Here is a 16099-nt window from a genome sequence, read left to right on the forward strand (position 1 = left end):
GTGAGATATAAAGTCAGAATTGAGATATAAAGTCAGAATTGAGAGATAAAATGTCAAATTTACCTTTTTAGTTTTATCTGTGGCAGAAATAAGCTTCTATATTTGATCAACTGTCTGTCAGAATCGGCCGTCCTTCAGTTTGTCCAGTGATGTCAGACACACACTGACCCTTCCAGTCATATCTGTCACATCTGTACGTCTGCCACACATTTTTTGACCCCAGTCTCCAGATAGTGAATTGATTTTTCATGACTCTTCCCAGAGGAATGCCATTGCTCAGAGGTTGGTCTTTCATATCTCAGGAGACTCGGTTTAACTATCAACTTTCCCACAGATTCGTTAGACAAACTAAAAACAGAGTCAAATGAAGAGTAAATCCCAGCTACTCTCATAAACAGACCAGCGATGAGTCCAAACGCTCTTCTGTAGCTCTTTCCTGTCTTAATGCATGAACTTTGGTCAGCAAGTTTCTCATAACAAGAATGGTTTTTCATTGAAGGCATTCGATGGGAATAGAGGTACAGAGGAACCGTCTTCTCCTGAGTGTGCTGAGAGCCCATCTGACCCACACTTGGGAGAAGTTAAGACAGGTGCGGGTCGTTCTGTCCATCTGCACCTTAAATAGATTCAACTCTCACAAAACTCAAGAATATTTTCAGCTCATATTTCACCCTAAAATTATACAGCTCATGAAAAAAGGCTGTTATCGTTATAACAATTAAGCACATTTACCCACACATTCTTTGTAATGTAATGTGAAAAAAATTTCATGTTATTGTAATTTAAAAGAAAGAATTATATGCATTACTATTCAAAAGTTTGGGGTGGGTCATGCTAGGCATTTTTTTCTTATCAAAACTACAGTACAAATTCTTAAATATTACTCCAGTGTAAATCAGTTGTTTTCTTTGTGAATATACAGTAAAGTATAATTTATTTCTGTGATCAAAGCTGCATTTATTTGATCATAAATACAGTAAAATTTTGAAATATTATTAAAATTTCCAATACCAATTTTTTATGTGACTATATAGTAAAATATGATTCTAGATCAAAGCTGGATTTATTTAATCATAATTACAGTAAAAAAAAAAGAAATATTATTACAATTTCCAATACCCATTTTATATGCGAATATATATAGTAAAATGTATTTTATTTCACTGATCAAAGTTTAATTTATTTGATCAAAATACAGTCCATTTTTTATATTATTACAATTTCCAATTACAATTACCTCTTTTATATGTGAATATATAGTAAAATATAATTTATTCCTGTGATCAAAGCTGAATTTATCATCATTACTCCAGTCTTCAGTGTCACAGGATTTTAAACAAGATGATTCAAAAAGTTTTCACCCCCAGTTACTTTTTTTGTGATCCCTCTTAAAATAATTTACATTTTGCAAGGTGTATATATATAATATTGTTGTTTTATTTCAAATGTTTTATTAATTTATTATTCATATAATTTATTATCATTATTATTACATTTGTTTTCAAATGTAGTACGATTTTAGTATAATTTTATTAACGTTTTATTTATCTATTTTATTATTATGATTATTATAATTTTTTACAATTTTTTATTATCATATGACTATTATTTTAATTGTTTTATTTTTATATTTTACATTCATTTTTTAATTTTATATTGTTTTATAAAAATGTTTTACAATTAATTATAATTTTTAGTATTGTTTTAATTTTATTTTTTACAAATTGTTATTTTCTGTACATTTTAATTTTGCTTATTTTTTGTATTATTTAAATTTATTTGATTATTTTTTTTCTTTTTTTTCTTTTTATTGTTTTTACATTTATTTTTTCATTTGTTGACATTTTATTTTATGTGTAATTTTTTATTATTAGTAGTATTGTTTTATTTATTTATTTTATTTTTACATTTTATAAAATTTTCTGCACTTTTTTACATTTTACTATTTTTGTATTATTTTCATTTATCAATTTTTCCCATTTTATTTTGTGTTATTATTTTTAAACAATTCATTTTATTATTTACTTTATTATTATTATTATTATTATTATTATTATTATTATTATTATTATTATTATTATGATTATTATTATTATTATGATTATGATTATTATTATTATTATTATTTATTTTATTTATTTTATTATTATTTTATTTTTATTTTTTTACATATTTCAATATAATGAGAATAAACTAATTATCAGAAATCTCACAAGTGAAATGGATGCATTACATTAATCAGAAAATGAGGGCAAATGTGCTTTCGCTGTTAATGCATTAATGGTCCTAAAATAGGATTATGCCAAAATTCTTATGGTATTTTGGAGTGAAATGTGATCCGCACATCTTGTCATGTGATCCACCTTATCTGTAATAACACGTGTGTCGGCTGGAAATGAACGCTTTGCATCTGTGTGGTGTTAATCTGCAGTGTGTTTGCTTGTGTTGCTGTTCTCTCAGGTTTTGTCCCATTGGCCTGCGAGGGCCGGTTGGCCCCTGTGATTGGTCCTGTTCCTCATAATTACCCAGTGTCCTCCACCTCCACCATTAGCCTGCCCGAGGCCTTCACCTCTCCTGACACACACTTCAGCCCCATCGTCCTGACCCCGAACGCCCCGCCTCGCCCTCAGTCTGAGCTGTACGTCTCCTCGTACTTAGCTATTTTGTCTAGTTTCTAGTCTAAATCTAGCCTGCCGTGGTCATCATGTTCATGTCAAACACTTCTATCACTGACAGCAGTAGTCCGGCCAGGATATTGTCATTATAAAGTTGTTGTTGCAGCTCAACTGATGTTGATGATGTCATGTTGTGTTTTGGCCTGAAGCTCCGCCCTCCACCTATCGGCCAATCACAAGTCAGTAGTGTTTTGGGTTGCCAGATCTGCTCTAGTTACCACAAATGCAGATCTACAAACGTTCTGCTGATCCTGCAGCCAATCTGGCAACCTCGAGTCAGGGGGAGGGGGAGGGGGAGACACCGCTCTACAGTCATCTGAAAGTGATTGCAGTACCAGTTTTGGCCACAGTCTAACACACACCTCCTTTAACTTCTAATGCTCTGGTTTTGTTTTTAAGGATTGTCTCTTGCGATGAAACGATCCCGCGAGAGCCAGAAGAGCAGGAAGAGAGCGACTCCGGGGATGATGGGATTGTGGGAGTTTTCTCGAAGGCGGCTGTGTCCGATTATTCATCATCTATCAGGATTCCTGTGAATTCACCGCCTCCACCGATTCGTCTCATATCCAATGAAGAGACGGACAAAAAGCCACATTACCCAACCTTATCATGTGATAACGGGATCTGTAACAACTTCCTGCTTCGGCAAGACCCACAGACTGGACGTCTGACCCTACTTCCTGTTCAGATCGCCGTGCCTCAGCCAATCACAGGCGTGGATCCCTTCAGCACAGGACCACTAAACATGAAACAAGGGACACCTGAATCCTCTGGTAGATCCGAGTCCGCTTTGAGGGATGAGAGAGGCTGTGTGGCCCGGAGGAACTCATCCGGATCGGCTCCTTACTGTACGGATCCGTGCCGGAGATGCCTGTGCCTGCTCCGAGAAGAGCTCGCAAAACACCAACACCTGGAGAATGGAGATCAGCCCATGGGTACCTGTTTTATATTTACATCATTTTTAAACTTTTTTGATAAAATTTTAATCAAAGTTTATTTATTTTTTATAGCATTTTTTTATTTTTCACACTTTTAACATTTTATTTTGTTTTATTTGTACATTTAAAAAAAAAATTGTTTACATTTGACTGTTTTATTATTATTTCAATTTACTTTATAATTTTTTACATTTTATTTTATTATTTTTATGTTTTTTAGTATTTTTTGTATTGTTTTAATTATTCTTATTTTTTACATTTTATTTATTTTATTATTTTGGCCTTTTTACATATTAGTACTTTTGTATTATTTAATGTTTTTATTAATTTATACATTTTATCAATTTTACATTTTATTATATTATTTTTATGTTGACTTTTACAAGAATTTTGTTTATACGTTTTATTTTATTAATTTTGCACGTTTTATATTTGATTATTTATATTTTATATTTTATTTTTATTTAATTCATTTTACTTTTAATTTTATTATTTTTGTTTTTTACAAATTATTATAATTTTTTGTATTGTTTTATTTAATTTTTTTTAATTTTTTTTAATTGTCATTTGTCTATTTATTTTTTTAGACATTTTATTTTACATTTATTATGATTGTATTTTTTTTATTTATCTTTATGTACTTTACTGGCCTGTGTTTAAAATCACCCATCCTCAACCTTTAATTCTATTATTTATATCATAAATGTTCAAATTTTTCCATTAATTAAGCCCAGGGGAGCTGTAAAATAAATAAACTGTGTTTATGTAAGAAAAGGCCACATTATTTCACAGATTTTGCCTTTACCTTAATCAGTTCTTTGTTGGACTCCCTCATGTCTCTTTTTTAGGAGAGTACATCTTTTCCTTAAAAAGCCTCCAGTTTGACACGTTTTGCCGAGCAGTAAGGGAGAAATTCAGCGCTGTGTCGTGGGAGCAGAAGCTGCTGTGTTCTCTGCACCATCTGATTAACCGGTGAGTATCAGCATGATGAACCCACATCTCGCTCCTTATTCACATCTGGAGGCTTTGGTTGGTTGGTTGGTAGTTAGCTATATCTGGTTGTTAGTTAGCAAGATATCTGTAAGATATTAGTTAGTTAGTTAGTTAGTTAGTTAGTTAGTTAGTTAGTTAGTTAGTTAGTTAGTTGGTTGTTTTTTTGGTTGGTTGGTTGGTTGGTTAGCACGATATCTGTAAGATATTTTGTAATGTTAGTTAGTTAGTTAGTTAGTTAGTTAGTTAGTTAGTTAGTTAGTTAGTTAGTTAGTTAGTTAGTTAGTTAGTTACTTAGTTAGCTAGTTAGTTAGTTAGTTAGTTGGTTAGTTGGTTAGTTAGATAGTTAGTTAGTTAGTTAGTTAGTTAGTTAGTTAGTTAGTTAGTTAGTTAGTTAGTTAGTTAGTTAGTTGGTTGGTTAGTTGGTTGGTTAGTTAGTTAGTTAGTTAGTTAGTTGGTTGGTTGGTTGGTTAGTTAGTTAGTTAGTTAGTTAGTTAGTTAGTTAGTTAGTTAGTTAGTGTTAGTTAGTTAGTTGTTTTTTTGGTTGGTTGGTTGGTTGGTTGGTTGGTTAGCACGATATCTGTAAGATATTTTGTAATGTTAGTTAGTTAGTTAGTTAGTTAGTTAGTTAGTTAGTTAGTTAGTTAGTTAGTTAGTTAGTTAGTTAGTTAGTTAGTTAGTTGGTTGTTTTTTTGGTTGGTTGGTTGGTTGGTTAGCACGATATCTGTAAGATATTTTGTAATGTTAGTTAGTTAGTTAGTTAGTTACTTAGTTAGCTAGTTAGTTAGTTAGGTAGTTGGTTAGTTGGTTAGTTAGTTAGTTAGTTAGTTAGTTAGTTAGTTAGTTGGTTGGTTAGTTGGTTAGTTGGTTAGTTAGTTAGTTAGTTAGTTAGTTGGTTGGTTAGTTGGTTAGTTAGTTAGTTAGTTAGTTAGTTAGTTAGTTAGTTAGTTAGTTGGTTAGTTGGTTAGTTAGTTAGTTAGTTGGTTGGTTAGTTGGTTAGTTAGTTAGTTAGTTAGTTAGTTAGTTAGTTAGTTAGTTAGTTAGTTAGTTAGTTAGTTAGTTAGTTAGTTAGTTAGTTAGTTAGTTGGTTGTTTTTTTTGGTTGGTTGGTTAGCACGATATCTGTAAGATATTTTGTAATGTTAGTTAGTTAGTTAGTTAGTTACTTAGTTAGCTAGTTAGTTAGTTAGGTAGTTGGTTAGTTGGTTAGTTAGTAAGTTAGTTAGTTAGTTAGTTAGTTGGTTGGTTAGTTGGTTAGTTAGTTAGTTAGTTAGGTAGTTGGTTAGTTGGTTAGTTAGTTAGTTAGTTAGTTAGTTAGTTAGTTAGTTAGTTAGTTAGTTAGTTAGTTAGTTAGTTGGTTGGTTAGTTGGTTAGTTAGTTAGTTAGTTAGTTAGTTAGTTAGTTGGTTGGTTAGTTGGTTAGTTAGTTAGTTAGTTAGTTAGTTAGTTAGTTAGTTAGTTAGTTAGTTAGTTAGTTAGTTAGTTAGTTGGTTAGTTAGTTAGTTGGTTAGTTAGTTAGTTGGTTAGTTGTTTTTTTGGTTGGTTGGTTGGTTGGTTGGTTGGTTAGCACGATATCTGTAAGATATTTTGTAATGTTAGTTGTTAGTTAGTTAGTTAGTTAGTTAGTTAGTTAGTTAGTTAGTTAGTTAGTTAGCTAGCTAGCTAGTTAGCTAGTTAGTTAGCTAGTTAGTTAGTTAGTTAGTTAGTTAGTTAGTTGGTTGGTTGGTTGGTTGGTTGGTTGGTTGGTTGGTTGGTTGGTTGGTTGGTTGGTTGGTTAGCACGATATCTGTAAGATATTTTGTAATGTTAGTTAGTTAGTTAGTTAGTTAGTTAGTTAGTTAGTTAGTTAGTTAGTTAGTTAGTTAGTTAGTTGGTTGGTTAGCACGATATCTGTAAGATATTTTGTAATGTTAGTTAGTGAGTTAGTTAGTTAGTTAGTTAGCTATATCTGTAAGATATTATATCTTATAATATTATTATTACTTAGTTAGTTAGTTGGTTGGTTAGTTGGTTAGTTAGTTAGTTAGTTAGTTAGTTAGTTAGTTGGTTGGTTAGTTAGTTAGTTAGTTAGTTAGTTAGTTAGTTAGTTAGTTAGTTAGTTAGTTAGTTAGTTAGTTGGTTAGTTGGTTAGTTAGTTAGTTGGTTAGTTAGTTAGTTGGTTAGTTGTTTTTTTGGTTGGTTGGTTGGTTGGTTGGTTGGTTAGCACGATATCTGTAAGATATTTTGTAATGTTAGTTGTTAGTTAGTTAGTTAGTTAGTTAGTTAGTTAGTTAGCTAGCTAGCTAGTTAGCTAGTTAGTTAGTTAGTTAGTTAGTTAGTTAGTTAGTTAGTTAGTTAGTTAGTTAGTTGGTTGGTTAGCACGATATCTGTAAGATATTTTGTAATGTTAGTTAGTGAGTTAGTTAGTTAGTTAGTTAGCTATATCTGTAAGATATTATATCTTATAATATTATTATTACTATTATTTAATTGTCTTAGTTAGTAATGACTGCTAGTTGATGTATCATTACTGAACAGATCACATTCAGGTTTGTTTTTCTGAAGGCTGAAATGGACAACAGCCTGTAGCTTTGAATTTAAGTTTTGGTCACATGAGAGCTTCTCAATAATCAAACATACGTCCACTTGCGCTCCACTCATCATCTGCAATCAAGCCAGACTCATTTCAGAAGAAGCAGTTTTAAGGTCCCTATGGAAACAGGCGGTCCTGAAGTGGAAGCATTGAGAGTCGTCACATGAAGGCAGAGAGAGAGCTGATGTTGGGACACAATAGTCTCTTTCTCTCAGCCGGATCACATGCTGTGAGGGAACAGACTGCAATGGCTGTGGATGATACAGACTCGCGCTGTATGCGGTTAAACAGCTGGTGTGTGTGACAGAGCTGCAGGTTTAGCTTCGGATGAGCTACAACAAGCCTCGGGTCAAAAGATGCGTTCGTATTCCTTTGCTAAAGCAGAGCCTTCTCTGGTAGGTGTTCTGTTCGGAGGAGAATCGGTTTAGCTGATACTTGAGGCTTTATTTATTTATTATAAATGTTTAGCTGACTTTTGTTTGTTTGTTTGTTTGTTTGTTTATTATAAACTGTTTAGTTGACAATTATTTATTTATTGTAAATGTTTAGCTGACTTTTCTTTATTTGTTTGTTTGTTTGTTTGTTTGTTTGTTTGTTTATGATAAACTGTTTAGTTGACAATTTATTTGTTTGTTTCTTTGTTTGTTTGTTTGTGATAAACGGTTTAGCTGACAATGATTTATTTATTGTAAATGTTTAGCGGACTTTTGTTTGTTTGTTTGTTTGTTTATGATAAATGGTTTAGTTAACAATTACTTTATTTATTATAAATGTTTAGCTGACTTTTGTTTATTTGTTTGTTTGTTTATTTATGATAAATGGTTTAGTTGACTAATATTTATTTATGATGAATTATGTTGTCTTATTTATTTATTTATTTATTTATTTATTTATTTATTTATTTATTTATTTATTTATTTATTTATTTATTTATTTATTTATTTATTTATTTATTTATTATGATTGGTTTTGTTGTCTATTATTGATTTATTTATGATAAAAATTGTTGTTTATTTTTTTGTGATAAAAGGTTTAGCTGACTTTATTTATTTACATGTTAATTAAATTTGTTATTTTGTGTCTTGCAGTCTGAATCTGTTCTGCTAAAAATATATATTTTAAATCTGTATTTTTCTCATGTTTTTTTCCTAAACGTACTTAAATCAAGATAAATCTAGCGAAGAATCAAAACTCTATGATTTAAGCATAAATATCTGCAAATAGTGTTTCACTGGAAAACAAGATGAGATTTTTTTGTTGTCCTGTGTGTTATTTGCTCTTCTGTTTTTTGTCCATTAATTGGCCTAGCTTTGTTTTTATTTCTCTCTTTCTCTTCTCTCTCTCTCTCTCTCTCTCTCTCTCTCTCTCTCTCTCTCTCTCTCTCTCTCTCTCTCTCTCTCTCTCTCTCTCTCTCTCTCTCTCTCTCTCTCTCTCTCTCTCTCTCTCTCTCTCTCTCAGTGAGGAAAACGGTCATCTCGACTACAATGCAAACCTCAGCTCGGATCGACCCACATCAGAGAACAGCCGGCAGAACCAGATAAAGAAAGAACTGGAATGCAAACTTGAGGAATTAAAGTGCAGAGAAACATTCGAAGGACGTGAGACCAGGACCACGTGTTGGAGCAGAGACACACAGGAAGTGACATCATCACAGGATGACAGCAAAGGTAGGACCGCCTCCTCCAATCAACGATACATTTACTTTGTTATCATGAATATTGTCATGAATATAATACTGTTTAGTTATTGTTTTAGGTGATGCAAGCTTTCGAATCTTTTCCACATTATGGCACCATATGGTTATGGCACCACATATAAAGAAACATTTAAAAACACTTTTTTTCTTCGATCATGTTATAGTTATTTAATGCGCTGTGAATGCTGTTTTGTGTTGCCGTCATTATCTCTGTTCAGATGTAGTCTGATTAGAGTTTTTGTCCGTTTGATTGGCCGCTGAAAGCGAACAGACGAGTGTTTTTCACACACAGCTTGCGGCGCTCGTACAGGGAATGAAACTGAAGTAGATGAGGGGAATTTTCTTTCCTTCTGTCACTCAATGCTCTTCATTCTGCTTGTTCCAAACACACGCAGCGATGTTTTCCTTTGTCTTTTATGTTCTTTGTGGTCTTTTTATGACACACACACACTAACAAATGCAAACACACACACACACACACTTAAAAGCACTTGCAGTACAATACAGGTGCAAAACGCAAAAATATGAAACTAGAAAAGGACAGCATGTGCGGATGGTTGGATGGATGGTTGGATGGATGGATGGATGGATGGATGGATGGATGGATGGATGGATGGATGGACGGATGGATGGATGAATGGATGGATGATGGATAGATGGATAGATGGATGGATGGATGGATGGATGGATGGATGAATGGATGGATGACGGATGGATGGATAGATGGATGGATGGATGGATGGATGGACGGATGGATGGATGAATGGATGGATGGATGGATTGATGGATATCTATATGGATGGCTAGAGTCCTGCAACGGGTCGGGTACCCGCATAAAAGTGGCTAAAACAGGTGGATTGTGAGATTTATACAATTCACGGGCAGGGATGCGGTCGGATTATTCACTGTGCGAGTGGGTAGTAGCGCGGATGAAAAATGTGTGCAATATTTCTGTGGCGAGGTGGAAGAGCGAGAGAGAGAGAGCGAGTGAGTCCTCTGAGTGAATTCGGAGGCATATAAGGACGAGTGACACCAATAAAGGACGAGAGATCACCAGACCTGGATTTGACGTTGAGTTGTGTTTACGTTTTATTATGTGTGTGCGTGTGGCAGTTGTCCTTGAGGGGCTGCCCATGTTACTTTTGTTTTGTTTGGTTAAAGTCTTTTAAATACATACTGTATTACAATTTCTATGTCAAACTACCAAATTATTCAAATTACCATTACACATACACGCAACAACGATACGCCATTTGACCCATCACGTCACCACCACTGCGACATTGAAACTTTTGTTGATGCCTCTCGTAGCCCAGATGGAGAGAGCGTTGCAGGAGTAGCAATGGATGAAGAAAAAGTAAAGTTGGTGAGTGGAGTATATACAATAGTTGACAACGAGTCTTTAAAGGCAGAGCCTGTTTCATTAGCCCATTCATGACGCTGTTGATGTTGAGAGAGGTGCAAGATAAAAAATAAAGCATTTTCATTTGAATGATTTTAGCGTGTGTGATTTATCGCGGGCACAGGTCGGGTAACGGGACAAATATTAACGGGTCTGGGCGGGTGCGGATTAATTTAGATATTTTCACGGGTCACGGGTCAGATCTGGTGCTAAACCTTGCGGGTACGGGCGGGGGTGGGTCTCCAAAAATGGACCCGTGCAGGACTCTGGGCTAGGCCACGCCAGAACCTTGATATGCTTCTTACCGAGCCACTCCTTGGTTATCCTGGCTGTGTGCTTCTGGTCATTGTCATGCTGGAAGACCCAACCTCGACCCATCTTCAATGCTCTAACTGAGGGAAGGAGGTTGTTCCCCAAAATCTCACAATACATGGCCCCGGTCATCCTCTCCTTAATACAGTGCAGTCGCCCTGTCCCATGTGCAGAAAAACACCCCCAAAACATGATGCTACCACCATGCTTTACAGTAGGGATGGTGTTCTTAGGATGGTACTCATCATTCTTCTTCCTCCAAACACGTTTAGTGTAATTATGACCAAAAAGTTATATTTTGGTCTCATCTGACCACATGACTTTCTCCCATGACTCCTCTGGATCATCCAAATGGTCATTGGCAAACTTAAGACAGGCCTGGACATGTGCTGGTTTAAGCAGGGGATCCTTTGATGCCCTGCATGATTTCAAACCATGACGTGTTAGTGTATATTACCAACAGTAACCTTGGAAGCGGTGGTCCCAGCTCTTTCAGGTCATTGACCAGCTCCTCCCGTGTAGTTCTGGGCTGATTTCTTCATCAGATCATTGAGACCCCACGAGGTGAGATCTTGCATGTAGCCCCAGTCCGAGGGAGATTGACAGTCATGTTTAGCTTCTTCCATTTTCTAATGATTTCTCCAACAGTGGACCTTTTTTCACCAAGCTGCTTGGCAATTTCCCCGTAGCCCTTTCCAGCCTTGTGGAGGTGTACAATTTTGTCTCTAGTGTCTTTGGACAGCTCTTTGGTCTTGGCCATGTTAGTAGTTGGATTCTTCCTGACTGTATGGGGTGGACAGGTGTCTTTATGCAGAACCTCAAACAGGAGCATCTAATTCAGGATAATAAATAGAGTGGATGTGGACATTTTAAAGGCAGACTAACAGGTCTTTGAGGGTCAGAATTCTTGCTGATAGACAGGTGTTCAAATACTTATTTGCAGCTTTATCATACAAATAAATAGTTAAAAACATCATATATTGTGATTTGAGAATTTTTTTTTTTTTTAGATTATGTCTCTCACAGTGGACATGCACCTACGGTTAGACTTTCAGACCCTCCATGATTTCCAAGTGGGAGAACTTGCAAAATAGCAGGGTGTTCAAATACTTATTTTCCTCACTGTAGATAGATAGATAGATAGATGGATGGATGGATGGATGGATGGATGGATGGATGGATGGATGGATGGATGGATGGATGGATGGATGGATGGATGGATGGATAGATAGATAGATAGATAGATAGATAGATAGATAGATAGATAGATAGATAGATAGATAGATAGATAGATAGACAGATAGATTGATAGATTGATAGATAAACTCCTCTCTCTCTCTCTCTCTCTTTCTCTCTCTCTCTCTCTCTCTCTCTCTCTCTCTCTTTCTCTGACAGAGGTGAGTGAGCGTGTGATGGAGGTGCAGTGCCGTGCGTCTGCAGGTGGAGGCGATGCTGAGTGTGTGTGTGGAGCTGAAGCCCTGTGTGATCTGGAGGAGAGTGGAGGCGATGCTGAGTGTGTGTGTGGAGGCGATGCGCTCGCTCCTGCCATGGACGACTCCGGGTCTCTGATGGACGACTCCGGGTCTCTGATGTCCGAGCGGCCCCGATGCGTCTGCATTGGCCCTCAGGGGCCCCGGCGCGGCTCCAGCTGGGCTCTGGCTCTGCACGGACTCGCCTGCTTCGGCCAGGACGTGCTGAAGTACGCTCAGGATCTCAGCCGGCACACGGAGTCCGCCACACTGGAGGACAAATCAAAGGTGAGGTCAGATCTCTGCGCACACACACACACACACACACACACACACACACACACACACACACACACACACACACACACACACACACACACACACACACACACACACACACACACACACACACACACGCACACACGTTTGTTTTTGTGACATATGGGGACAAACTGTATTTTCTATCCCCTTACACTACACACACACACACACACACACACACACACACACACATACACGCACACACGCACACACGTGAGGTCAGATCTCTGCATGCAATCAGGGCCATATTATCAGTCTCAAGAAAAGGACATCTGCTCTTTTAAAGGAGCATTTTCTTTGTTTTTGTTTTTTTGTAGTGTGAGGTAATTTTCATTACAATAATAATAAAAAAAAAATTCTCATGTTTTTCTTTGATTATAATTATTGTTTTATTTACTGTAATTCAAAGATTTCTTTTAATTATAATTAGCAAAGTATTAAAGACCGTACAATGATGCATAAATAATGTATACATTTACAATTGAAATAATATATCGGTGTAGTTTTTAGTAGCACATATGTTGTTATAGTTTTTTACATATTAAATATTTATAATATTTTACATTAGATTTGTTTGTTTTTTCTCTTTGATTTTATTTAAAAAATACCTTTTTTTTATTTATTTTACAAAACTTTAAAAATATAAATATCTATATTTTTATTAATTTTATTTATTAGTTTTAGATATTTTATTATTTCACGTATTAAACAGAAATAAGAAATGCTGCTTTTATTGCAATTAATAACATTTTTACATATAATTGTAAAAATATTTTTTTATTTCTTTCGATTTTATTTCCCCTGTTTTGCTGTCTTTGCCCTGTTGTCTGGTCTGTCATGTGTCCTAATGCTGATTTCTGGTGTTCATTTAATGCTAACTGTACTGAAAGGACCCAGATTTCATAGAGACAGAATTTCAGCAGGTACAGTATCCTGAACAATCTCTTTATTTTCATTGGAAGAGCTTATTTTGAATGAGCCTCATGCATCAGATGCAGTCACATTACACACAAAACAGATATAAGTTAGATATTAACCTGATCATATCAAAGAGAGTGTGCGTGTGTGTGTGTGTGTGTGTGTGTGTGTGTGTGTGAGTGTGTGTGTGTGTGTGTGTGTGTGTGTGTGTGTGTGTGTGTGTGTGTGTGTGTGTGTGTGTGTGTGTGTGTGTGTGTGTGTGTGTGTGTGTGTGTGTGTGTGTGTGTGAGAGATGCTTTGATGGAAGTGGAGGAACAGAGGTGTAGTCAGACTCTTCTTCAAAGCGCCGCCATCGATCTCTGTTACCATAGTGAGAGATACACAGAGTTCATATTGCTAAACACACACACTGGACACACACTCTCATGATGAACACTAGCGCTCAGAAGGATTAATACTCTTATTCACATGAAAAATGGGTATTTTAAATTGTAATAATATTTCAAAATGTTACTGTATTTTTGATCAAATAGATTCATCTTTGATCACAGGAATAAATAATATTTTACTACGTATTCACATAAAATTTGGTATTTTAAAATGTAATAATATTTTAAAATGTTTACCGTGTTTTTGATCAAATAAATTCAGATTTGATCACAGGAATAAATTATATTTTACTGTACATTCACATAGCAAATAGCTGTTTTACATTGAAGTAATATTTCACAATTTTTACTGTATTTTTATCAGATAAATACAGCTTTAATCACAGAAATAAATGACACTTTACTATATATTCACATAAAAGTGGGTATTTAAAATTGTAATAATATTTCACAATTTTTACTGTATTTGTGATTAAATAAACACAGCCTTGGTGAGCAGAAATATTTACGTATTTTTTTAACTTACCGACCCCAAACGTTTATTGTGTACACTCCAATCATATTCATACACATTGGGTCGAATTACACAAAGATATAGGCTTTATATAAGCCAGATTTAGTTGTGGTTATCCATTTATTGATCTGTTTCATCTGTGCTCTGGAACAGGAGCTTCACCAACAGCTGATCATTGAGAGCAGAAATCTGAAAAAGACCAGAACTTTCTACCACAAACTGACCCAGCAAGAGAGAAAAAACAAAGGTACAGCAATAGAAGCCTGATGCCTGTCCATTAATTATGCAATACAGATGTTTCTCAGTCGTCAGAAATGTGTGTGTGTGTGTGTGTGTGTGTGTGTGTGTGTGTGTGTGTGTGTGTGTGTGTGTGTGTGTGTGTGTGTGTGTGTGTGTGTGTGTGTGTGTGTGTGTGTGTGTGTGTGTGTGTGTGTGTGTGTGTGTGTGTGTGTGTGTGTGTGTGTCTTTGTAGGTTCAGACACAAAGGTGATGGTGTCTAAAGTCAAGCTGCAGTTGGACGAGCTCAGAGCCAAAGTTGAGTTTCTACATTCTGTGAGGAAATATCTCCAGGTTTGTGCCAACGTGTTTTAAAGACATTTCTGAGCAATAATATTCCGCATTTACATTTATTTACTTTGCAAGAAAATAAATATTGTATTAGTTGTTCATTGAAAATGAATGGTCTGCTCACTATGGTCTTTGTCATATTGTTGCCTTGAGCATTTTATGAAAGCAATGAGCCATTTTTACCAATTTTAACACAAGTGTTATTATTTAATTTTAAGGGCTCTATTTTAACGATCTGAAACGCAAGTGTCAAAGCGCAAAGTGCAAGTAACTTTGTGGGCGGGTCTCAGCGCTGTTGCTATTTTCCCGGCGGGATAAATGGCTCTTGCGCCCGGCGCAAATCTAAAATGGGTTGGTCTGAAGTAGCTTCATTATTCATAGGTGTGGTTTGGGCGTAACGTGAATAAACCAATCAGAGCGGCATCCAACATTCCCTTTAAAAGCAGCTGCGCAAGTTCCCTTACGGATCGCTATTATTATGGCGTATTTACCAGACGCACGCCAGGAGCGGTTCACAGCCGAGGAGACGGATGTTCTTGAAGAGCAGTGAAAGACAGAGGAGTTGTGTTGTATGGGGATGGGAGAAACCCACCCAAAAGAGCGTCGGTTAAACAGTTTTTTCAGATACAGATATGTCTTGCCACTATTGGGCAAACAGGTCTGATCCTTAATTACTACAATTAGCCTGAATAATTTGTAAGCTAGATTTATGCCTATTTTTTCACATCTTCGTGGCACACCACAATGATTTCCGTCATCTCATGTGTTAATATTTTTTTAGTGTAACAATTTATGATTTGCAAAAATAACTGTTGCATCTGTGTAGATTACATGAGCAAAGTGTCTGCGCGTTGTGCACGCTATACATTATGGTCAAGCATGCGCCCTTAAAATAGCAGAATGAACAACGCGCAACGCGCCACTGACTTTAGACGAGGTTTTTTCTGGTCAGTGGCGCAACTGTTTAACGGAACAGCAAAATAGCTCCAGGGATTGTTTGCGCCGGAACACGCCTCCTTTTTTGCGCTGAACCGCCCAGGGAGCGCAAGTTCATTCACTAGTTTAGCGACGTGCTTCTGTGGAGGGAAAAGCGCGCTTTGCGCGGGTGCAAAATAGGAATGACACATGCGGCGGTGTACAAAGTCAACTGCGCTGGGTGCAAGATAGAGCACTGAGTGTTTAATATTTCCAAAGCCTTTAAGGCAAGTCTCCCAGCTAATCTTTATAAAACATTCGTTTTGGATTGATCTATTTTATTTTACAATATTTCTTCATAAGGAAACCACTGTAAAAACAAAAAAAAGTTACCTGGTTGCCTTAAAATTGAGTTAAAACAAT

The 16099-nt window shown here is 35.7% G+C and overlaps 2 protein-coding genes across 2 annotated transcripts in view; one reads left to right on the forward strand and one right to left on the reverse strand.

Moving 5' to 3' along the window:
• LOC137045489 (uncharacterized) overlaps positions 1 to 16099 on the reverse strand; it is a 153960-nt gene that overhangs the window by 65205 nt on the left and 72656 nt on the right. The window lies entirely within an intron of this gene.
• LOC137045496 (kinase non-catalytic C-lobe domain-containing protein 1) overlaps positions 1 to 16099 on the forward strand; it is a 74422-nt gene that overhangs the window by 33661 nt on the left and 24662 nt on the right. The window contains exons 12-20 of the mRNA XM_067422163.1: positions 500 to 590; positions 2461 to 2638; positions 3075 to 3610; positions 4462 to 4585; positions 8632 to 8840; positions 11979 to 12340; positions 13264 to 13296; positions 14348 to 14441; positions 14667 to 14764. Coding sequence (XP_067278264.1) covers positions 500 to 590; positions 2461 to 2638; positions 3075 to 3610; positions 4462 to 4585; positions 8632 to 8840; positions 11979 to 12340; positions 13264 to 13296; positions 14348 to 14441; positions 14667 to 14764 — 1725 coding nt within the window. The remainder of the gene's footprint in view (positions 1 to 499; positions 591 to 2460; positions 2639 to 3074; positions 3611 to 4461; positions 4586 to 8631; positions 8841 to 11978; positions 12341 to 13263; positions 13297 to 14347; positions 14442 to 14666; positions 14765 to 16099) is intronic.

This window comes from Pseudorasbora parva, chromosome 17 (assembly GCF_024679245.1).
Source record: "Pseudorasbora parva isolate DD20220531a chromosome 17, ASM2467924v1, whole genome shotgun sequence".
NCBI classification, from domain to species: Eukaryota; Metazoa; Chordata; class Actinopteri; order Cypriniformes; family Gobionidae; genus Pseudorasbora; species Pseudorasbora parva.